Consider the following 25,020-nt stretch of genomic DNA (forward strand, 5'->3'; position numbering starts at 1 on the left):
AACATAAACCTCTGAACTGTTTAAAAAGTCTTTCAGGATCTCTCCTAACTACAAGCAATTCCAGATTTCACATAAACATCTCAAATTTTCTGAATAAGCTCCCTAGTACTTCTTAACACGCTTCACTCATTGAGTCTTTTTGATTTTGATTATTCTGGCTATTACAGTTATTCTTGTATCAAGTTTTCCAGTCAACTAAAGTCCACATCATGTAGAAAGGCTGCCCAATTTTCAGCCTCTCTGCACATCCCCTTCTCTTTCTAAGTGGCTTGTTATAGCTAGACAGCGAGAATCTTTCTCCTGCATGCTGCAGTGCTGCTGTACTTTGCAACAACTGAATTTTTCTTTCACCTGTCAGTGTTTTCCTTTTCTTCCTTGTAAGGATATGGCTGTGAATGTGTATCTGTAAAAAAAAAAACAATTCAACTAATGGTAATAAATGTGAAACGGACTGCACAAGCACTTGGTGTTGAAATGAGAACTATGAAGCGAATTGTAAACTAATGTCCAGAGCCATGGTAACTGTATGAAAAATTAGTTTCATGTCACCTGGAAATCATCAGTATCGCAATAAACTGACAACACAAATGGATGGTTCTGACAACGATGTTTTAAAGCACTCCTTGTGAATGTTTAATATGCTATATGACAAAAACTTGTTACAACTGCATGTGAGAAAATTGGCTTCAAAGTTAGTACTCCGTCAATGTAAAGAATTTTGAAAGACATGTTAAGAAGAGTGTTTTTTGTTGAAACAAGTGATATGGGTACAGCATAAACCACATCTGTATAAAGATGGACAGTGCATGAGAAGGAGATAGTTCACCAGTGTATTACTTTAATGAAACATGGGTGAATCAGAATTCCAGGACAACCTGCTGGAAGATAAGTGATGGTAGTGTCAGTTCTAAAGTTCCTATAGGAGTAGGTTCTTGGATAATTATCCTGCGTGTTGACTTCTTCTGGTGTCATTCCTGACAGTAAATTTTTATTTAGGTATAAGAAAAACAGTGACTACCATTCAAAATGAAAGCTGTCAGTTCTGTGAAGTGCTCCACTGAAGAATTCTTACCATACCTTGCTTCGAAGCCAGAGAAAACATGAAATACACACACCATGAAAGTGGATATTTTGCTCTGGGTTAAAAATAAATATATTTCGCACAAACTAGTGCCAAACTTCTATGGTTTGTTAATGTACACATCATGTGACAGGACGTACAAACCTGACTTTGCTGTATGTGAATGTGGTCACATAGTTTTATGTTTACCCACATGTCAATGTCAGTATAGTCCCATGAAATTAATTTGGGCAAAGGCTAAGGGATATGTGAAAGAAAATTCACAGTAACAGACACAATCATTTGTGTATGAAGCAAGAGAGAACACCGCCTACAGTCTGTATAGCACACTGAAAAGCTTCAGGAAGAAGAACATATCATCATAAATTTACTAACTTATTGTTCAAACACACTCAGATAGTAGTGACGATGGTATTATGATTTACACTTTGAAAGAAAGTAAAGTAATATTTTTTTTTTTTTTTTTACTTTTAAGGGCTCAGGTTTTAAAAATGTGTGTCAGCATATAAATTGCATAATTAATAATGAAACTTCCCTAATCCTTATTGATTAGGAATTTGTATCCTGTGAAGTATACAGACTATAATGTTCAACACACTGCCCAAAGAGAAGTTAAGCTTTTTCCAGCGTGTTGTTTGCTTTAATAAAACAGCTGGATAAATTTGTCAAGATACCTGATATTACCAGAAGTAAACCCCTGTGATTTTCAAAGCATGAAATTGGAAGTGCCTTAAAATTGCCATTGAGATGTCAGTTTTTTGATGGTATCAATCAGCATTCCCTTGAGTAACTTGCACAACATTCTGCTTGTTCAATAGATTATACATACAGTCTCTCACTGTAATGTCAAAGAAATTAGCTTACAGTCACATCACCTGTTGACAGTGAAAAATCTGACAACTTACTGACCATTTTTATGATAGTCTTCTACATTAGTTTTTTCCAACAGTCATTCTTTTTTACACACAGTGATTACAATTAACTACAAACACACCTACAAACACACATGACAATTATTGCAAGCAGCTTCAATGACCTTGTCATTAAATGACTCCCAATGTCAGGTGGACTAAAGCTGTGGAGCAACGGACACAATGTCCACAAGACAAAATGTCACCAAGATGTGAAGGAAGACCTCTCACATGACAAGTGATCGAAATCAGTTCCAAAATTTATTATTCCCTTCATAGAACTGAAGGTATCATATGTCATACAATAGGCTAATGAACCTCCGGCAATGTGGACTTCGTTCACCCATTCTCTGCTGTCAAGCATGTGCTGGTCATATCCCCTCTAGGATTCCTGCCACTCCACCTCTGTGCACAGAAGTACCATCCTATGTGATGCACGCTATAGTAACAGACTGAAAACATCAGCTACTGGGGAATATGGGCAGAAGAAAAGATCACTTGGTGCCTCACACAATCTAAGACTAAGTATGTATTAAACAATGTAAGACACTAAGTATGTAACAGGAAGATATTTAAATTGATGAATATCATAGAGAAACAGATTGAGAGCAAAAGCAAATAATTAGGGATTCCATGGGTTGTAGAAGAAGATCTATAATTACCCCTTAACAAAATACCTTCTGTGTCTTCTTCCATTATTAAAATATTTCCCCAAAATCTTATCCTTATGCACCTGGCAGCTTGCTAATGCAAGAAACTTGTGGATACAACGTAAGTGTTATAGCTGCATGACTATATAAATAATGTTTGTTTCAAGATGTGCAGTGTGAATACAAACAAGCACAATGAATCACCAAACAAAAATTTTTGTAATTAATTAAATGTTGTCCCACAGCTATTTTTTTTTTTTTTTCCTTTTTGTGTTAGATGCTTGTAGTGACTGACAGCACCAGTCACAAGAATTGTCTAAAAGTAATGAGGCAATATTTAATTAATTTGAATACTTGGGCATCAACAAAGATCCTGATGCACCTTCCTCCACTTAATTCTAAATGTGTATTACTGCCACACATTTAACAAAACTGACTGCAGACCGTATTCTGTTTCAATGGAATATCATTACAAAAATGCATTTACCTGGCAATGCTTTGAATGGTAACAGCAAATTGCAACAAGCTGTTTGCATACACTGCAGCCATCTTTTGTCTTACTTTTACATACTTTTGTATGCCGTACAACTCGTTTCATCTTCTGACAGCCGGGCTGGCAACAGTTGACATTATGGCACTGGCACGCATGTACTAATTTCTGGATGCAACGTATTACAGAAAGTTTCCGCGCGTCCTGAAAAGACAAAGCATTACTTCTCACATTTCAAATGTTATTACGAAAAGAGCAAAACTCTATTTTCTACATAACATCTGATTCCACACACACAATTCCTCCATGGAACTGAAAACTAAATTTCTGCACAACTACTCGCATCACCATACAACTACTTCGTGGGTGCAACTGAGGAAATTCAGTGTAATAGTTGAAGTATCATGTTCACTGCTCAACAACATATCTAGATGTTTACCTCTGCTCCTCACCAAGCCCTAGTCACACACACACACACACACACACACACACACACACACACACACACACATAGTGCACGAAGTATCAGCGACCATGCTGTTCATGTGTTGAATGGGGAGGATGCATGATTACCCGAGTTTGACCAAGGACAGATTGTGTTGGTGTAGAGGCTCATCAACTGTACGATTTGTTGGGCATTCGGGGAATGCTGTGGTGAGCATCGCCACCATGTGGCTAAGCCAAGGTGAAACAACATACAAATGTGAGGTCGAGCAGCCACCCTTCATTACAGATGTCATGTGTCATAGGCTCGGAAGACTGCTAAAACAGGACAAGGGGTGAACTGTGGCATAACTAACATCACACTTTAATGCTGGGCAGACTACAAGTGTGTACACACACTGTGCACAGAGCACTCCTAACGAGGGTCTCTGCAGCCGACGAGCCATGCATGTGCCAATGTTAACACCAGTACATCAGCAACTATGACAGAAATGGGCACTTGACCATTGGCACTGGACTTTGGTGCAGTAGCAGAACACTGCATGGTCTGATGAATACCGATACCTTCATCATGCCGATGGGAAGGGACACCTTGACACCTGTACTGCATGACAGAGGCAAGCTTGCTGCAGCTCCATTATGCTCTGGACAACATCCACGTGGATATCCATGGGTCCAGTGGAGCTCGGACAAGGCATCATGACAGCCAAGGAGTACCATACACTGGTTGCAGACTACATACCCCTCTTCATGATGATTATGTTTCCTGATGACAGATGAATTTTTCAACAAGATGATGCACCATGTCACAAGGCTAAGAGAGTGATGGAATGGTTCGAGAAACAAAGTGGGGAATCCAACTGATGGGCTGCATACTTGATATTAGTGAGAAAAGAGCTTAACAAGTTTGTAAGAGACATTTCCACTCTAGAAATCTAGCTGTAGACCATAAGTAAAAGCGGTTTGATACTATAAGGCATTCTATAAAGTCCTTCATAGAGAGCTTCTGCCCACTTGAAAAACCTTGCAGAAACACCAGAATTACAAGATTGTATTTTTCGAGGCTTCGTTCAATAAGTAAGTTTCACAAGGGTTACAAAGTTCAAGTTCCATATTCATATTTTTATGAAATATTTGTAAAAGATTACAACTTAAGCTTCGGCTCTTCTGCTGTGGACTAGTGCTCCAAATACATCCAGTTTTAGCTGAAATTAGACAGCAGGGACAAATAGGTTGAAATTGATTTCAATCTCCACAAAAAGAGGACAGAAGCATCCTTTAATTTACTGAAAACTGAAAATGAAATCACGCTATCCTTCGACTGCCTAAAGAATTTGGTTTTACCCAAAATCCTTGACGAGGCAGCTTACTATAGTGGACAGTTCTACTTATTTAACTCTACTATCTGCCAAGGTACATTACTGGACAGAATCACGACTTCAAAAAAGGTTCAAAAGAAATTGCATCAGGAATTTATCATAGGCTAAAAAATACCTGCTTGGAAGGAGTGACCACAGTAAGGCTTTTTGCAGATGGTTGTGGAGGACAAAACCGGAACAGTTTAGTTCAATGATGATTGTGTTTCAATACTGGTTGGTAAATGAAGCACCGCCAAATATTGAAGAGACTGTTTTAGTATTCCCTGTACTAGGTCATTCGCATATGCCACCTGATTGTGTCTTAGACAGAACTGAGAAGGAAATTCAAAATTATGACATTATTAAGCCTGAGAAATACATTGACATCTTTAAGGAATGTGAAACTGTTTTCAGTATGACTGAGAGCTGTAATATTTTTGACTGGAAGAAGGTATGTGAAAATTACCAAGAGGGGCCTGGAAATTCGCTCTTTGAAATGTCAACTGCTAAAAGATTTATTATAATGCTACGCAATGTGCCGACCTGTGAAGTACTTGTTGCAGGTGAACCTTGGTATAACACCAATCTCTGACAGGTGAAAAAGTGCTCAAACCTGGATTTAAAGTTCAAAACTTTGACCCCTAGCACTACCTGAAGTAACAGTAAAAGAGCTGAAAGTGAAAGATGTCAACAAGCTTCTGACTCTTCACTTTGGGGAAAACTGGTCTCAAAATGAAGACCTGGCCTTCTACAAAAAAGTAATATATTCAATCCAGTACAGTATACACCTGAAGAACAATCTGATGATGAAATCGTCAGTGAACAAATGGACGATGAAAATGGCTTTTAATTACTTCACAGTAGTTAAAAGGACCAATCCAAATTGAAATAAGTAAATGTGTGTAGGTTTAATGTAATGTTATTTTCTAATAATTTTCTGGTAAATGTATGTTTCTGTCTTTTTCCCTAGCTTAACCAGAAATTATATCAATTGTTTAAAAAATACCTACAGACATTGTTTCCACAAAAATTAAATCATATATTTACTAAACAAGTACTGTTTATAATTCTTCCCGCATTTTCTTTTTCAACTGTTTCTTGCCCAAAGCTTTAATTTTCAAAATGTCTTCTCCATATCTTTGTTCCAAAAGTCCTTTATCCAAGAGTTTTTTATTTGTAACAAAATTTTGAAATCAGTTATTTTTATGACGCTTTTCTTAGTAACAAAAATAAATAACTAAGAAACATGCAGAAAAAAATTCAAGTTTATACATGCAACAGAAATTGTTAAATACATTTTTTTACTAATTGCCAAAATTTATGCCGATTGAATAAAGGATATTTTGAAACTAAATGACGCAAATACTGATACATGCTGACCATTTACAAGTTTTTTTATTTTTTTCAGTCAGAAGAATAACTGGAAGTTGGTAGTGCTCAATTGGCATGTTAATGGCATTTGCCTAAAATTACAATTTGGTTTACAAAGTGTATTGTACTTAGTCAATTTTAAAAACAGATTGGTTCTCATTACTAAACTAGGCAGATATTTATCCAATTTTATCTCCAATATATTTGTCTGTTCCAAGTAGGCTAGATCAAAATCCTGTTCTTTTGCTCAGGTCAAAAACCAATCTCACATATCAGTAATGCTTCCTACGAAGTATACAAAATCAACACGTGTCATCATCATAACACATTTGCTGTTTCCTATACTGCTACTGAGACTTTCGCATTTTGTCTTTATCAGTCATGCCCGAATCACCATGTCCCAAGTACATTGTTATGAAAGGCAGCCAAAAAATTCATTATCTTCTTACGTGCCTCTAGCAACATTCACTTCTGTGTCTATCCAGGCAACTTGGCTCGATCACTCAACAATTGTCTACAATTTACAGATTTAAAGCATGCCAGGGGTGAAGTAGGACCACAACTTTATCTTTTATAAAATAAATGCATTAGGAAAGTCTCCTTTACTGATGGTGACTAGTTTCGGACTTGCACCCATTCTGAAACCATACTGTGGGAACAGAATAACAGTAACTGTTTTAGTACTGATGAAAGTACAGCACGAATATGACAAGCATTCATGTTCCATCAGGACACAAACAACATCATATACCATCTTCAGGACTGAATACGGTTGTCTATGCTTGCATGGAACAAACACAGCACAATAAAATAAACAAATGACTCCATAGTGCTTACAAAGGCCTTATGATGTCACAAAAGACTGAAGACACAGTCACGATAGCATCTGTAATATTTATTCATATTTACAGCCGCCATATTTTTCTTCATTGCATATTTTATGTGCACACTGCTAATCCCAGCCTCTGGCGCTATCACTCGGTACCTATTGGTTACCTCCAACACCACTACTCTTCGCTCTGTTTATTGTAACTTTAGTGTAGGCCTACACTAACGTATCTGTATAACCATCCGAATTTTTTGCTGTGATTGTTCCAAGCATGCACTCATAACTACATTCAATCATTAGTGAACGTGGCATGTAACCTCGTTTGCATCCTTTTGCAACATTAATTATTGTCATACTCGGGCTGCACCGGTATTACTACTGTTAACATCTGCTGTAAATTCTGTTCCTAGGATGGTTTAAGGATGGACACAAATCCAAAACTAGTCACCATTAATAAAGAAAGAAGAGTTTTAAATGCAACTTGAGAAAGTAGTCCATTTACTTTATTAAATTACCTTTGGGTTAGTTATTTGGTCTACCCTCCCATATCCAAATTCCCCTCTCGGACTCATTCCTCAGTGTGCACAATATCCTTGATTAAATAACTGAACTGATGCAACTGCAATAAATCTGCCTGTTTCTTAGAGACAATGTTAACATTCTTAGTGACAATGCTGAAACTGAAAAGTAACGTGGAAATTAATTATAAAAGCAAGCAACAACCCTCAAATATGGTTCTTTGGCTGTTTGCATGCAGGAACGATGCAAAATGCCCTCCCCCTCTCGAAAAAGCATCACTTTCGTTTCTGAAGCAGGTTTCTAAATATGTATGTAAAAGAAGTTCGTTTTTCTTTACTTTGACATGTGATGAGAAAACTAATACAAGAAAGAAGACGGATACAAAGAGAACCGTGGAAAATAATATGAGTAGATACGTGGCTTCATTCAGAGCTTGAAGAAATTTACTGTATTTGCTGACCTCTTGCTCCCCCCCCCCCCCCCCCCCCTCAGGTTCAACCAAGTCAAGTCAAGTCGACGAGACTTATTTGACTGCTCTTATCACACTCATACCTGTGAAGCAATAAATATCAGAATACTTTACTTCTTTTGCTATAAATCTCAACTGACTTCTTACTGTACATCATTCAAGATACATGAATGCAATAGACCTTCAATAGTGTTCATGTCCAATAATAAAGGAAGTTCCAGGAAGAATGGTCAGTATTCAGAATATGACAGGAACGATAATTTTAAACAAAAAAAGTCTTGTAATCTTGGTTTCTAAATCGCATAAGAACTACGAGCAGTTGTTCTGTAGAAGAGATGAGTTTCACAGAAGTGAAGAGTGAACAAGGGCTGATAGCTCTTAAGCCATACATTTTTGAATTCATGTTTCCTCAGCCACTCAAGACCGGTTATTGAGTATTACATATCCTTTTCTAAACTGAGGATCTCTCATTACTGAAGCCTCCATAGTTCATATTAAAGACATTTTCTTAGGATCTTCACTGTGAACAAAATGGTGAACAACTTCTTCCCAAGAGAGAATCACATTAATGTGCCATAGAAAACTCAACAGCTAAAGTTATGAATTAAAACCTCCTTGTGCCCTGCAATCTTGATTGTGGTAACAGACTGATCTAGTACAGCCCAAGGCCTAGGTTAAGTTGGAAGGTGGAAATTTGGTTGAGAGTTGGTGAAGCTAATGAATCTGAAAGCATAAAACCTGGTTGTGGTAACAAATTGACTAGTAACACAGCTTCATGCTTACATCTATACCACATAAACAAGGGGGAGGGTCCAATATGTAACTAACTCTGCTTAGAAGTATTAAAAACTTCTAATAAGTCTTTTAGATATCAGTGGTAACAGAATTAAGAAACTTAGAAATACTCCACTTAACAACAGGCAGAATTTGGAAGTTGATTTCATTTTAAATTCACACAGAATCATTGTAAAGGATCAAAATTTTATTTTGATGCGCTATACACAGGTTTTTTGACAAGATAAAAATGCTCACACATACAGCATTCTTAATTAGCATGAGAAGGAATTATTTTTATCTACCACTCAAGGGTTATCCTTAATCTCAACTAAGAGGAAGAATCCTACCAAGAGAGAAATAAGAAAGAACTCTGAACACATACGGTACTATTAAGGCTATTTCACTGCCACTAATACATCTGCTTTAAGCATTCAGTTTCAGTACAAAGAAAGTAAGGCAAATTTGTTTCAAAGCAAGAAAAATTAAAGAAAATACATAAAATTCTATCAGTTTTTCCTCTGTTCATTAATAATAGTTAAAAGGCATTCCTTATTTAGGGGAAGGGAGAGAGAAAAGTGTTCGAAGGTGTGTAATGCTCGAGTATCAACATTCATGTAGAAACCTGTGTTCTAATCACTGCTTCTCTGTATGTTTATTCCTTACTAAAATTTGTTGCGCGAAATACATCTCTCAGTAGTTCAATACATAATATCAATAGTAGGAATATGGACACTCTTCATTACTACCTAAAATCACTTACTGTAGTCCAAAAAGGGGTCCAATTTAAAGGATCACACATTTTCAATTAACTGCCAGCAACCACTAAATTCTTGGTTTCGGCTAAAGCACAGTTTATATGGAGTTTGAAAGACTTTTTGATAGGCCACACCCTCTACCCTATAGATGAGTATCTTAACGGAGACTGTTAGACTAGCTTAACCAAAAACGTCCTATTTCAGTGTTGACAGCATTTAGTTAAGTCAAGATTAGGCATTTTGTGTACGATAAATTTATTAAAAGGGCATAACTTTATTACATTTTGACAGTGCATTAATTCTGTATATATTATCAGTTCTAGCTTACTATAACGTATTCACCTATTCCGACAATCTGACAAATGATCATGGTAGTGAATGTTATATTCAAACGTTTTAGTCATTTATTTTTACTTTGACATGTTTCACACCCACGAGAATCTTATCAGTATCGTGTCTACGGAATGAAAAAAATCTGATCTGATCACCATGCGATTTTTGTTTATAGGCACATTGTTTTGGCTTCTAATTTTAATACAGCGAAGATAGATTTGGAAGGAAGGCTCCATTGGAATTTCGCATACTAAGGCACAAAATAAATATATAAGCTAACATGTAATTGTACCTGAGGATAGGCTTTCTTCAAATTTGAATACGAGATGTCATCATCCATACCGCGTTTCTCCATGCTATGAGGATGTCCATTTTTCTCATAGCACTGAACACACAGGTCAAAATCCTATGGTAAATAATATAAATTGGTGTGAGGAAACTATATGATATTAAAAGAAAAACCAAAACACATATGTGGAATAAGCTACAACACTTACATCACAAACATTGCAGTGGTAACGTGTTACTACATAATCCTTACAATTACTGCAAGTACATCCAAATCTAGCTTGAGCTTGGTTATGAAGTTCATTACGCATTGACATTGTGCAGAACTTTGCTGTTCTCAACTATGAAAATTCGTAATGGCATTCACCTGCCATTGTTAAAAATATGCATCTCTCCCATCCATAAGACCACAATTCATAAACGGATCATGATCTTGGATAGGCTGTCATGTGAAAACAGAACGAAATTAAATGCCAATGTCCGAAATGAATGATCTATTATACAACAAAAAAATCTGATACATTGTGTTAAGCTGGCGGTAGACTTTACAGACACGTACGTCGTAATTTACGGCCAGCCAGCCCGACGCTACAATCTGTTTGCGCTGATATCTATGCAAACGTCTGTGCACACAATACAGTGCTAAAACAGATCAACTGTTCACATACAAGCTTGTGCACTGTGTACTGAGAGCAGTTGAGCACTGTGTAGCCAACATCGAACGATGGACCCTCTATTACCAAGCACACCGATAGATGTCGCTACGGTCAAGCTACCGTGATCCCTTGCGGTGGTAGCCATCCTTGGCAGCCCAGGACTACGAGCGAGGGACGGGGAGTCTGCAACGTGACTTTTGCCTTAAAAGGAAATTCGTTTAACGTTAGCTACTATGGATGTTGACAGGAACACAATTACTCTGGATGGGTCTCTCAGACCTCCTCTTTATTTGTTATGTATAAAACCATTGTCCTGGTGAATATATACAGAGTGGTTCATTGATAGTGACCGGCTCAAATATCTCACGAAATAAACATCAAACGAAAACACTACAAAGAACGAAACTTGTCTAGCTTAAAGGGGGAAACCAAATGGCGCTATGGTTGGCCCGCTAGATGGCGCTGCCATAGTCAAACGGATATCAACTTCGTCTTTTTGAATAGGAACACCCATTTTTATTACATATTCGTGTAGTACGTAAAGAAATATGAATGTTTTAGTTAGACCACTTTTTTAACTTTGCCGGCCTGTGTGGCCGAGCGATTCTAGGCGCTAAAGTCTGGAACTGCGCGACCGCTACGGTCGCAGGTCCGAATCCTGCCTAGGGCATGGATGTGTGTGATGTCCTTAGGTTAGTTAGGTTTATGTAGTTCTAATTTCTGATGACTTCAGAAGTAAGTCCCATAGTGTTCAGAGCCATTTTAACCTTTTTTTTGCTTTGTCATAGATGGCGCTGTAATAGTCACAAATGTATAAGTATGTGGTATCACGTAACATTCGGCCAGTGTTTACGGTATTTGCTCCGTGATACATTACCGGTGTTAAAATGGACCATTTACCAGTTGCGGAATAGGTCGACAGCATGTTGATGTATGGCTATTGTGATCAAAATGCCCAACAGGTGTGTGCTATGTATGCTGCTCGGTATCCTGGACGACATCATCCTACTGTCCGGACCGTTCGCCGAATAGTTATGTTATTTAAGGAAACAGGAAGTGTTTAGCCACATGTGAAATGTCAACCACGACCTGCAACAAAAGATGATGCCCAAGTATGTGTTTTAGCTGCTGTCGCGGCTAATTCGCACATCAGTAGCAGACAAACTGCGCGAGAATCGTGAATCTCAAAAACGTCGGTGTTGGAAATGCTACGTCAACATCGATTGCACCCGTACCATATTTCTATGAACCAGGAATTACATGGCGACGACTTTGAACATCGTGTATAGTTCCCCCACTAGGCACGAGAGAAATTACAGGACAATGGCAGTTTTTTTGCAATCGTGCTATTTAGTGACAAAGTGTCATTTACCAACAGCGGTAACGTAAACCCGCATAATATGCACTATTGGGCAACGGAAATTCCACAATGGCTGCGACAAGTGGAACATCAGCGACCTTGGCGGGTTAATGTAGGCTGCGGCATTATGGGAGGAAGGATAATTGGCCCCCATTTTATTGATGGCAATCTAAATGGTGCAATGTATGCTGATTTCCTACGGAATGTTCTACTGATGTTACTACAAGATGTTTCACTGCATGACAGAATGGTGATGTACTTTCAACACAATGGATGTCCAGCACATAGCTCACTTGTGGTTGAAGCGGTATTGAATAGCAAATTTCATGACAGGCGGATTGGTCGTCGAAGCACCATACCATGGCCTGCACGTTCACCGGATATGACATCCCCGAATTTCTTTGTGTGGGGAAAGTTGAAGGATATTTGCTATCGTGATCCACCAACAATGTGCTGACGCATGTGCATGTGCGAACATTACGGAAGGCGAACTAATCGCTGTTGAGAGGAATGTTGTTACACATATTGCCAAATGCATTGAGGTTGACGGACGTCATTTTGAGCATTTATTGTGTCAATGTGGTATTTACAGGTAATTACACTGTAACAACATGCGTTCTCAGAAATGATAAGTTCACAAAGTTACATGTATCACATTGGAACAACCGAAATAAAATGTTCAAACATACCTAAGTCCTGTATTTTAATTTAAAAAACCTACCTGTTACCAAATGTTCGTCTAAAATCATGAGCAATATGTTTGTGACTATTACAGCGCCATCTATCACAAAGCAAAAAAAGTGGCCCAACTAAAACATTCATATTTTTTTAGGCACTACACGAGTATGTAATAAAATATGGGGGTTCCTATTTAAAAAAACGCAAATAATATCCATTTGGCCTATGGCAGTTCCATCTAGCGCTCCAACTATACCGCCATCTGGTTTCCCCCTTCGTTCTTTGTAGTTTTTTAGTTTGACGTCTCTTCGTGAGATATTTGGCCCCGGTCATGATCAATGGACCACTCTGTATTTTCCTGTTGTTCGCTACACTTCTTGGAAACAGACTTTATCGATATATGAATTTTTGCAACAATGTAGAATTTAAAACGCTTTGAAGACTAAAACACAGCAAAGTTTGAGTTTATTTTTATTTTATGTATTACTGAGATAACAGCACGTTGTGTATTATACTGGGTACCTAGAAACGACGGAGAGGCTTCGTCCCGCCGTAGCCCTCAGTGGTTTACAACCTCACAACCGACCACAGCAGTCCATCCACACTACCCCCACACTGAACGTAGGATTATAGTGCGGTTTGGCTCCCAGTGGAACTCCATGGGAATGGCCAGACGAGTGTAGCCCCATTTGCGCAGCAATTTCCGACATAGTGCATCTGAGGTGGAATATGGGGAACCAGCCCGCATTTGGCGAGATAGATGGAAAGCAACCTTAAAAACCATCCACAGGTTCGACACTAATCCACGGGGCGGATTCATGCCAGAAACCGACATGCTTTCCCACATAGCTAGCTGGGCGGACTAACAGCACATACACTACTGCCCATTAAAATTGCGACGCCAAGAAGAAATGCAGATGATAAACAGGTATTCTTTGGACAAATATATTATACTAGAACTGACATGTGATTACATTTTCACGCACTTTGGGTGCATAGATCTTGAGAAATCAGTACCCAGAACAACCACCTCTGGCCGTAATAATGGCCTTGATACGCCTGGACATCGAGTCAAACAGAGTTTGGATCGCGGGTACATGTACAGCTGCCCATGCAGCTTCAACACGATACCACAGTTCATGAAAAGTAGTGACTGGCATATTGTGATGAGCCAGTTGCTCGGCCACCATTGACCAGACGTTTTCAATTGCTGAGAGATCTAGAGAATGTGCTGGCCAGGGCAGCACGTGAACATTTTCTGTACCCAGAAAGGCCCATACAGGGCCTGCAACATGCGGTCGTGTATTATCCTGCTGAAATGTAGGGTTTTGCAGGGATCATATGAAGGGTAGAGCTACTGGTCATAACACATCTGAAATGTAAGGTCCACTGTTCAAGTGCTGTCAATGCGAACAAGAGGTGTCCGAGACGTGTAACGAATGGCACCCCATGCCACCATGCCTGGTGATACGCCAGTATGGTGATGACGAATACACGCTTCCAATGTGCGTTCACTGTGATATCGCCAAACACGTGATGCTATAAACAGAACTTGGATTCATCAGAAAAAATGACGTTTTGCCATTCATGCACCCGGGTTCGTCGTTGAGTACACTATCACAGGCGCTTCTGTCTGTGATGCAGCATCAAGGCTAACTGCAGCCACGATCTCCGAGCTGATAGTCCATGCTTCTGCAAACGTCGTCGAACTGTTCATGCGGATGGTTGTGTCTTGCAAACGTCCCCATCTATTGACTCAGGGATCGAGACGTGGCTGCACGATCCGTTACAGCCATGCGGATATGATGCCTGTCATCTCGACTGCTAGTGATACAAGGACGTTGGGATCCAGCACGGAGTTCCGTATTAGCCTCCTGAACCCACCGATTCCGTATTCTGCTAACAGTCATTGGATCTTTACCTACGCGAGCAGCAATGTCGCGAAACGATAAACCACAATCGCGATAGGCTACAATCCAACCTTTATCAAAGTCGGAAATGTGATGGTTCGCATTGCTCCTCCTTACACAAGGCATCACAACAACGTTTCACCAGGCAACGCAGGTCAGCTGCTGTTTGTGTATGAGAAATCGGTTGGAAACTTTCCTCATGTCAGCACGTTGTAGGTGTCGCCACCTTCGCCAGCATTGTGTGAATGCTCTGAAAAGCTAATCATTTGCATATCACAGCATCTTCTTCCTGTCGGTTAAATTCCGCCTCTGGAGCACGTCATCTTCGTGGTGTACCAATTTTAATGGCCAGTAGTGTAGTTGTCTCTACTCAGGTACATCATTTATCTAATGACCGCATGTGCGGCGTAGCAGATGCTGGGCAGCGAGTGCTCTATTGTCCTTCGATCAGATGCCGTGTCACACATCAAACTGCTGTCGGATGACATGACTACATTTAAAATATAAGCAAATAAATTTTGTATTCACCCATGTCATGCATGGAGATGCTGGAAACTGCCTGCCATTATTTTCCACACATTCCTGACATCTACTCACGAAATTATTAATCACACAATGTAATTCTCTCTGAGATATTGTCTTAATTGATTTGCAGATATTAACTTTGACTTCCACTGTCGTGTGGAGATTTACTGTGCACACTCTGTCCTTAACTGTACCCCACAAATAAAAATTGCACAAAGTTAAATCAGGACTTCTAGTGGGCCAGATATTGTTACTAATCTCTCTTTCATCGATAACATTGTGAACTGCATGCAAAGAAACATTGGCCATATGAGCCCTTGCCGAATCCTGTTGAAAAAAATGCAAAGCTTTGTTCTCTTCACTCAATTTATTAAACACGGTCGCAAAATAATTATCACATATATTTGACTTTTAACTGTGTCATTAAAAAAAATGGGCCTATTATTCTGTCACCACTAACTTTGCACCACACTCAGATTTTATAATCATGAAGAGGCCCTTAAACATACACAACCGGACTATCTGCCCTCCAGTGTCGACAGTTTTGGGAATTAACATGCCTGTGTAAATTGAACCAAGCCTCATCTGAAAACAGAATGAGGTAAGAATCCATTTCACCGTCATGCAGTTGTTTAAAAACCCATTCGCAAAACTTAACACTGTGTGCAGGATCATCAGTTCGAAGTTTTGTACTACTGATACTTTGGAGGGCCTTAACCCAAACAGTTAGCATCTCTTTGTATAGAGGTGCACAATATTTGTGTTTATTGCGAAACACGTCTAGAGACTTTTTAAGAGAAATTTTCAGGCGGTATGCAATGTCATCGACACGTGCCTCTGCGAGCACTGTATGTGGTCGTTTACGCTTCTTGTCTTGAACACTTCCTGTTTCACAAAATGTATTCACTAATTTGTGAACTGCGTCACGACTCAGAAGTTGAACACCTGGAAACTTCTGTTCAAACAATCTCCAAGCAGTATCAGCGAACTCTGTACGCATATATGAATCGTAAATAAACACTCGTGGAATTCGTTAATTCGCTCTTGCCATTGCTGCATTCACGAACGTAGTTACACTTTTGATGCCTGTTTCACTGCTCGAATAATACTGGCCGACTGACAAATTGTATCTGGAATCAGCTTTGAGCTTACTACTCATCATTTCATCTTTCTCCGAGACTTTTCAGACTTCATTGCTGCCCAGGCAGCTACAAGACAATGTTGAGTTACTTTGTTCTTATGTTAGTTAGCGGTTTCTGTTTTCTCCATCGAAAACATCTTTCTGTTCTCACTGAAGAACTACGCTTCTCCACTGCCAGTGCGTGTCACATCTTCATCACTTTGACTCCTTCTCTGAATTAGTATTGTGATCATACTGAGGCGCTCTGGAACACCCACATCGGTAGTAGAGGGACTACATATGTGTCACCCCACCCTCCATTGTTGCCAAATTTATTCAAGATGGCGGCGAAGACGTCATCCAAGATGGCGGCATGTAGACTGAGCAACATCGCATGACATCATCGAAGATGGCGGATTTTTACGGGAACATAGGCCAATTGCGCTACATCAGCTAACCTAACGTCCAGAAAACATGGCGGGAAGTTTGAATTTTGGCGGGAAAAAAGACCAATTGTGCTACATCCACTAACGTAAGCCTGCAGAAGAAAAATGGCTGGAAGTTTGAATTCCAACAGGATAATGCATGCAAAAACCGTGTTTGCCTTTATTATTATCGATTATAATTTATTATCATTCATTATCATTCACTGTCATTTATTATCATTCATTATCATTTATTATCATTCATTATCATTTATTATTACTTTATTATTATTATTATTACTATTACTATTATTATTATCATTACTATTATTATTATTATTATTATAGGCCTACCTGCACTAGAAAATTGTGCCAAATTCAAATTCTAACACGATATTGTCTCGAAAACTGTACTTCTATTAATTATCATCAGTTATTATTTATTCAAGATGTCCGATTTTCTCGGTGAGAAAGCCATTCTCCTTACATCCATAACAAAAATCTATCACAAGTTCAAATCCCAACACCATAATAGATCACATGTACGAGCTTTCTCTATCACTTACCTTTTTTCACTGGTAGCCTATCATAATCGCGCCAAATAATAAACTGCACTTATAGTAACGTAAGTCACGTCCTTTGAATTTGCAGGGGGGAAGGGACTGAAGACTTTATTTCCAGCAGTACGGTCATCACTTGTTCTCCAACACAGTCATCACACACATCTTTGATACCGCACTGCAGTCGCAACGACGTCCGCGCTCCAACTGAATTACTTCAGATCCCCGCACCCCCTAGCCAGTGCCCGGAAACACTGCCGACGCATGTCACTTGAGGCGGCCGGCCACTCACGCTGGGGGCGAGCCCAGCGATCGCTCCCACGTCGTAAAGATGTTTTCGCTGGACACGCTGGAACTTGCCGAGTTTGAAGTCACAGCGGTCCCTTGTCCGCTCACCACGTGTATTCGTCGCCTCTGCACGTTTCCCGCCAAAATTGTTTGCCTCGGAGCTGAATCACACAATGGTCGGCTGTTCCCTGCAACACTTTTGCCACCAAAGTTGTTTTCCTGGGCACGTTCAAACCTGTCGATGCCGACTGCTCACAGGCCACCATGTGCCCCTGTGCAAGCGAGAATGCAGTGCTACACTTTTGGCGGCAAAAAGTTTGCTCGACAGTGGAATCTGCCATGACTATATAACAGCACGTTTCGTCTGCACTAGAACGCACACTATTTGACTCTCTTGCGCGCGCGTATTAACTTACAATCGCTGCGCCGCCGCCCCGCTTACATCACGCACTCTCCATACACGCGACGGACATAGTCTTCTGTAAATACTTAAGTACTTAATTCGATTTGGATTTCAATCATATTAAATAACTCAATTTACAACTTCATATATGTATGCAAAGGTGTTCAACTACCTAATTTCAACTACTTTTCCAGGACCAGACATTCACCTCTCCCTAGGAACCAGCACCAAGTTTGGAATCTTCCAGTAAACAAAGCTCACTTGCGCTTCCGCCACCAACCTAAGAAAATTGTTTCAAACGAAGCTCATCACTGCTAAACTAAGCCACCAGCACTCAACCTGATCCTACACGTTTCAGGTAAAAGGACTCACCCTGCACTAGGCCCATGGAAGGAGGAACCAATTACTTTATTTAGGAATGGAGTATATGTATCACACCGACATGTTCCACACCAGACAGACCTGTAAAACACTCCTACATAACTCATTTATAATGCTCTAGACACACGCTTGCTAACTGTAAACAGTTGAAAATAACGCATAGCACAGCCTACAGACATGCGAACCGCTCATAAATAATGCAAAACATTTACATCCAAATAGCCAAACAACTGCTGATTTTCGCAAATAATTTCAGTGCATAGGCTGATGGAAGGAGTAACGAGTGTACTTTATTTATTTGGGACATATCTTTTTGGAACTTATGGTTCTCATAGGTTTCGATATGTAAGGCTGACATAAAGCATGTTCTGAACTCCAGTAGTGCACTACACTTGGCAACACAACCACACCCACCAAGATATTCATTCCAATCCAAACCTGTAACTCCTATAAAGATAAATTTGTCCAGTTATTTGTCGACTCACTCACAGTCTGACCAGATTGCCGTTATTGCGCAAAAACCGCTCAGACTGCTCTGTGCTGCACGGGGAAGTAAGGAAGGACTGCACTCTATTTATTTCAAGTCCTTTTATTTCGTCGTGGAGTATATATGTCACAAAACACCCGCACTGATCCAACTGTGGTCATCTGACACAGGACACATTACGTAAACAACTCCCAATTTCACCTCACAATAGCAAACAGCTCTTCAATAATACAGTACACAATATCCGAAGAGGAGCTCTGTACTCTTAAACTATCCAAATAAAGCACAGCACAGTGCACAGACATGCTCGCAAAATAGTGCAACAGACGCTCCCAAACACCCCCAGCTGCCAAACCGACCAAAAGCCTCTGCTTGTCCCCCCCCCCCAAACATGATCACAACACAGTCGCATACGCGCCTAACACCGGGGAAATTGATATCGTCTATGCACCTTAGATTACGCTCCAAGGCACTAACTCTGTGTTGGAGAACAAGTGATGACGGTACTGTTTGAAATAAAGACTTCAGTCCTTTTCCCACGAATTCACAGGTGGTGACTTACATTAGTAAAAGTGCACTTTATTACTATTTGACGCGATTTTCATAGCTTAGTGGTGAAAAAATAGGTGAGGGCGAAAAATTCAAACTTCATAGGATGAGGTGGACTTAGGTTAGTGCACATGGTCCCAACTGATCTCTTTTTTTTCGTAGGTGTGACAGATTATCGTGTTTGAATTTGTGAGAGATCTTTCGTTAAGGATGTGAGGGAATTGACTTTGTTGCCGCAAAAATCGACCATCTTGAATAAATAATAATAAATCATAATAAATTCTGATAAATAATAGTAAATGGTAATAATAATACATAGAAGTACTGTTTTCCAGAGATTATGGCGCGTGAATTGCCCTTTCTGGTTGACTGTCACGAGCGAGCGCGGAAGCAACTTGGGTGGAGGCCCAGGAACCTTCTCTCCCGCCTGCCTTGGAGCGTAATCTAAGGTGCATAGGCGATATCAATTTCACCCGGTGTTGGCGCGTATTCGACTGTGTTGTGATCATGTTTGGGGGGGAACAAGCAGAGAATTTTGGTTGGTTTGGCAGCTGGGGGTGTTTGGGCACGTCTGTTGCACAATTATGCGAGCATGTCTGTGCACTGTGCTGTGCTTTATTTGGATAGTTTAAGAGTACAGAGCTCGTCTGCGGATATTGTGTACTGTATTATTGAAGAGCTGTTTGCTATTGTGTGGTGAAATTAGGAGTTGTTTACATCTTTGTGGCGTGTGTGAGATGACTACAGCTGGATCAGTGCGGGTGTTTTGTGACAAATATACTCCAGGACTAAATAGAAGGAGCTACAAATAAATAGAGTGCAGTCCTTCATTACTTCCCCGTGCAGCACAGTGCAGTTTGAGCGGTTTTTACGCAGAAACTGCAATCTGGTCAGACTGTGAGTGAGTCAACAAATAACTGGACGAATGTATCTGTAGATGAGTTACAGGTTTGGATTGGAATGAATATCTTGATGGGTGTGGTTGTGTTGCCAAGTGTAGTGCACTACTGGAGTTCAGAAACTGCCTTATGTCAGCCTTACATATCGAAACCTATGAGAAGTAAGTAAAAGTTTCATAAAGATATGTCGCAAATAAATAAAGTACACTCATTCCTCCTTCCATCAGCCTATGCACTGAAATTATTTGTGAAAATTAGCAGTTGTTTGGCTATTTTGATGTAAATGTTCTGCATTATTACGAGCGGTTCGCAAGTCTGTACGCTGTGCTATGCGTTATTTTTAACTGTTTACAGTTAGCAAGCGTTGGTTCCTAGGAAGACATGGCGGTCAGGTTGCTGAGGTTATTACAAGAGCTCTTTATTTACAACAATTTTGTTAGTTTGGTGGAGAAAGCAGAAGTGAGCTTTGTTTACTGGCAGATTTCAAACTTGGCGCTGGTTCCTCGAAAAGTAGTTGAAATTAGGTAGTTGAACACTTTTGCATACGTATATAATGTTGTAAATTGAATTATTTAATACGACTGAAATTCAAATCGAATTAAGTACTTAGGTATTTACAGAAGACTATGTCCGTCGCGTGTATGGAGAGTGTGTGACGTAAGTGGGACGGACGCGCAGCGATTGCACAGTTATCATGCATGCGAGAGAGAGAGTAAATTAGCGAGCGTTCTAGTGCAGACCAAACGTGCTGTTATATAGTCATGGCAGATTCCACTGTCGAGCAAACTTTTTGCCGCCAAAAGTGTAGCACTGCATTCTCGCTTGCACAGGGGCACATGGTGGCCTGTGAGCAGTCGGCATCGACAGGTTTGAACGTGCCCAGGAAAACAACTTTGGTGGCAAAAGTGTTGCAGGGAACAGCCGACCATTGTGTGATTCAGCTCCGAGGCAAACAATTTTTGCGGGAAACGTGCAGAGGCGACGAATACACGTGGTGAGCGGACAAGGGACCGCTGTGACTTCAAAGTCGTCAAGTTCCAGCGTGTCCAGCGAAAACATCTTTACGACGTGGGAGCGATCGCTGGGCTCGCCCCCAGCGTGAGTGGCCGGCCGCCTCAAGTGACATGCGTCGGCAGTGTTTCCGGGCACTGGCTAGGGGGTGCGGGGATCTGAAGTAATTCAGTTGGAGCGCGGACGTCGTTGCGACTGCAGTGCGGTATCAAAGATGTGTGTGATGACTGTGTCGGAGAACAAGTGATGACCGTACTGCTGGAAATAAAGTCTTCAGTCCCTTCCCCCCTGCAAAATCAAAGGACGTGACTTACGTTACTATAAGTGCAGTTTATTATTTGGCGCGATTATGATAGGCTACCAGTGCATAAAGGTAAGTGATAGAGAAAGCTCGTACATGTGATCTATTATGATGTGGGGATTTGAACTTGTGATAGATTTTTGTTATGGATGTAAGGAGAATGGCTTTCTCACCGAGAAAATCGGACATCTTGAATAAATAATAACTGATGATAATAAATAGAAGTACAGTTTTCAAGACAATATCGTGTTGGAATTTGAATTTGGCGCAATTTTCTAGTGGAGGTAGGCCTATAATAATAATAATAATAATAGTAATGATAATAATAACAGTAATAATAATAATAAAGTAATAATAAATGATAATGAATGATAATAAATGACAGTGAATGATAATGAATGATAATAAATGATAATCAATAATAATAAAGACAAACACGGTTTTTGCGTGCATTATCCTGTTGGAATTCAAACTTCCAGCCTTTTTTTCTTCTGGAGGCTTAGGTTAGTGGACATAACACAATTGGGCTATTTCCCGCCAAAATTCAAACCTCGCCGTTTTTTTCTGATGGCTAGGTTAGTGGGTGTAGAACAATTGGCCTATTTTCTTTTATCTTGGATGATGTCATGCGATCTTGCCAAGTCTACATGCCGCCATCTTGGATGACATAATCGCCGTCATCTTGAATAAATTTGGCAACAATGCAGAGTGCAATGGCACATAGTTTGTCTGTCCCTCTACTATCGGTCTCGCATAGAGAACGGTGCACAGAAGATCTAGCTTCCCTCACTACAAAGAAAAGGTAACGTTCACCAAAAACACGATACACAGACGTCTGTGAGACCTCTCAATGTCCAAAAATAAGAAACAAATTGCAACCACAAAGCCAGATTTCTGGCGCGTGTGGCTTGCTATCTAATAGGAAGGTACACAGAAGAGTGTACTTCACCTTACAGAGATGTGTGAAATATCACAAGACAAAAAATGGTAGCGGTCTGAGGCACCACCCATAATAGTTATATGGGGCTAAGTGCAAGAACATAATGTAGATGTGAATATTCATGTATTTTGCACTTTGCAATGAGGGACATTTTTTGAGAAGGTAGCTTCTTTTTGTTTCGAGATCTGTGTGTGAGGATCTCTAAATGAATTTCAGGCTGAAAGTAATTCAGATTCATTTGTAATCTAATCTCCACTACGATATTTTCTGTGCCTACTCTTACTTGAAAATCGTAGGTGAGTGGTGGCGGTATACTGCAGCACTGAATATTCTTTCTCCTCAGAAATTGGTATCGACACTGTGTTGTATTCTGTGTTGTGCCTTGCACATGCAGCTCGAATAATTACGTCACTGTAATTTTCACAGATTAAATGTTCATCGTTTCGAGGGACTAATTGAAGCCTTTGACACCACCATCATCTAAATAGCGCACATAAATGACTCTTCGAATGCAACATGCGTAACCACTACAATAATTATAATTATTCTCGGGAGAACACATTCGTTGACTTCGCGAACTCATCATCAAACTGCCAGAATGAGATTTTCACTCTGCAGCAGAGTGTGCGCTGATATGAATCTTCCTGGCAGATTAAAACTGTGTGCCGGACCGAAACTCGAACTCGGGACCTTTGCCTTTCGCGGGCAAGTGCTCTACCATCTGAGCTACCCAAGCACGATTCACGCCCGTCCTCACAGCTTTACTTGCAATCCTTACAGCTTTACTTGCAGAAGTAGCTCAGATGGTAGAACACTTGTCCGCGAAAGGCAAAGGTCCTGAGTTCGAGTCTCGGTCCGACACACAGTTTTAATCTGCCAGGAAGTTTCATATCATCAAACTGTCACCTTTATGCGTAACCTAGATTTTGGGCTATTCCGCATATCTGTCTGCAAAACATTATAGCCAGAAAAGAATACTGAATCAAAACTAATGTCTGCATTCTGTTTGCTCTCGTGTGCCACACACCACAGCTTAATTACGTCAGAGTAAGTATTTAAGACGCAAATACAATAATTAGATGATAATGTTGTAATCCATAATCTTAACAATATGGCTGTCTAAACTGGGTTGCCATGTTCTTCTTTTCCTCTGTTGCCAACCGTTGAACAAAAATAGCCAAAATATAACCTTTTCTCATAAAAAATACCCAAACTATTGTCATTTTAATCAGCTGACTTAGTTGTGCTAATTCTACACCAAATTGTCATCCAGCTCAACAGTGGCAAACATGAAGCAAGTTCAATGAGCTGACTGGTTATTCAGAAACCAGTTAATCCAAATTCCAGCACGTCACATTCACACACGCCGGAATAGACATACCAAGGAACCTTCTTCTTCTTCAAAGAAACGTTCATTGAGTCCTGCCGGGTACTGAAACCACACTCATTACTCAGCTATGAAGCCAGTCAAAATATAGTCACACTATAAATGCAAGAGAGAGAATCTGTAAGATACAGCAGTTACTAAATTTAACAACAGTTACATTTAATTGTCATGTTTATTAATTTGACAACTTAGACACCCATATATGTAATGATTCGTGAATAATTCATTACACCAAACTTGCACAAGAGATAATCTCATGCATAGCTTCGATTACCAAACAGCCATTTTGATCTTCTTCTATACTGCTATTTACTGCTGTCGAATAAATTAAGTTGTTGAATTTTTCAAACATTTCTTTAGTGTATACAAAATCTTTGCAACACAGAGTTGAGATGGACGTCATTTCGTAACAATGCATTAAGCATTTCTGTTTTCATTCTACTTGTGAGTTTTGTTTTTGTTGCATTCATACAGTATTAGAAATAGATAGTGACATGAACAATAATGCAAATAATGAAAATTAAAGAGCCGCCATGATTTTTGTTGTGGAAAACGGTTGGCTAAAATTTGTACGAACTTGTCACAACATCGCGTCCATGAAACTCAGCCCAGTTGACTCGAGCAATAGAGTTATATTGATTCTCAATAATATCCATACCATTTGTATGTAAATACCTACGAAAGGCATATCTTTGAAATTCACCGTTGATGCTTGTGGCGGGCATACCGCATAACTAAAATAGTGGAGTTACACAAAATCATCCCATACCACTGCTTTGCCAGTAGCGTCTGATCTTGTCGATTCATGAAATAACGCAAGATCACCCGTGAGTACGACAGGGAATTTACTTGCATTCAAGCATAA

At 39.9% G+C, this 25,020-nt stretch overlaps 1 protein-coding gene across 12 annotated transcripts in view; it reads right to left on the bottom strand.

Moving 5' to 3' along the window:
• LOC126354058 (histone lysine acetyltransferase CREBBP-like) overlaps positions 1-11,034 on the bottom strand; it is a 41,791-nt gene extending 30,757 nt beyond the window's left edge. For 5 of the 12 annotated variants that reach the window (XR_007565258.1, XM_050003420.1, XM_050003424.1 and 2 more), the window contains exons 1-3: positions 10,485-11,007; positions 10,280-10,393; positions 3,130-3,336 (exon numbers count right to left, since the gene is read on the bottom strand). Coding sequence is in view for 9 of the 12 variants with exons in the window: in XM_050003420.1 (XP_049859377.1) it covers positions 3,130-3,336; positions 10,280-10,393; positions 10,485-10,592 (429 nt within the window). In the remaining 3 variants the exon portion in view is untranslated. Of the gene's footprint in view, positions 1-9; positions 404-3,129; positions 3,337-10,279; positions 10,394-10,484 lie in introns of all 12 variants that reach the window. The other 7 variants (XM_050003417.1, XM_050003422.1, XR_007565259.1 and 4 more) reach the window with 6 other exon arrangements.
• Positions 11,035-25,020: the final 13,986 nt, after the last annotated feature.

This window comes from Schistocerca gregaria, chromosome 3 (genome assembly GCF_023897955.1).
Source record: "Schistocerca gregaria isolate iqSchGreg1 chromosome 3, iqSchGreg1.2, whole genome shotgun sequence".
Lineage (NCBI taxonomy): Eukaryota > Metazoa > Arthropoda > Insecta > Orthoptera > Acrididae > Schistocerca > Schistocerca gregaria.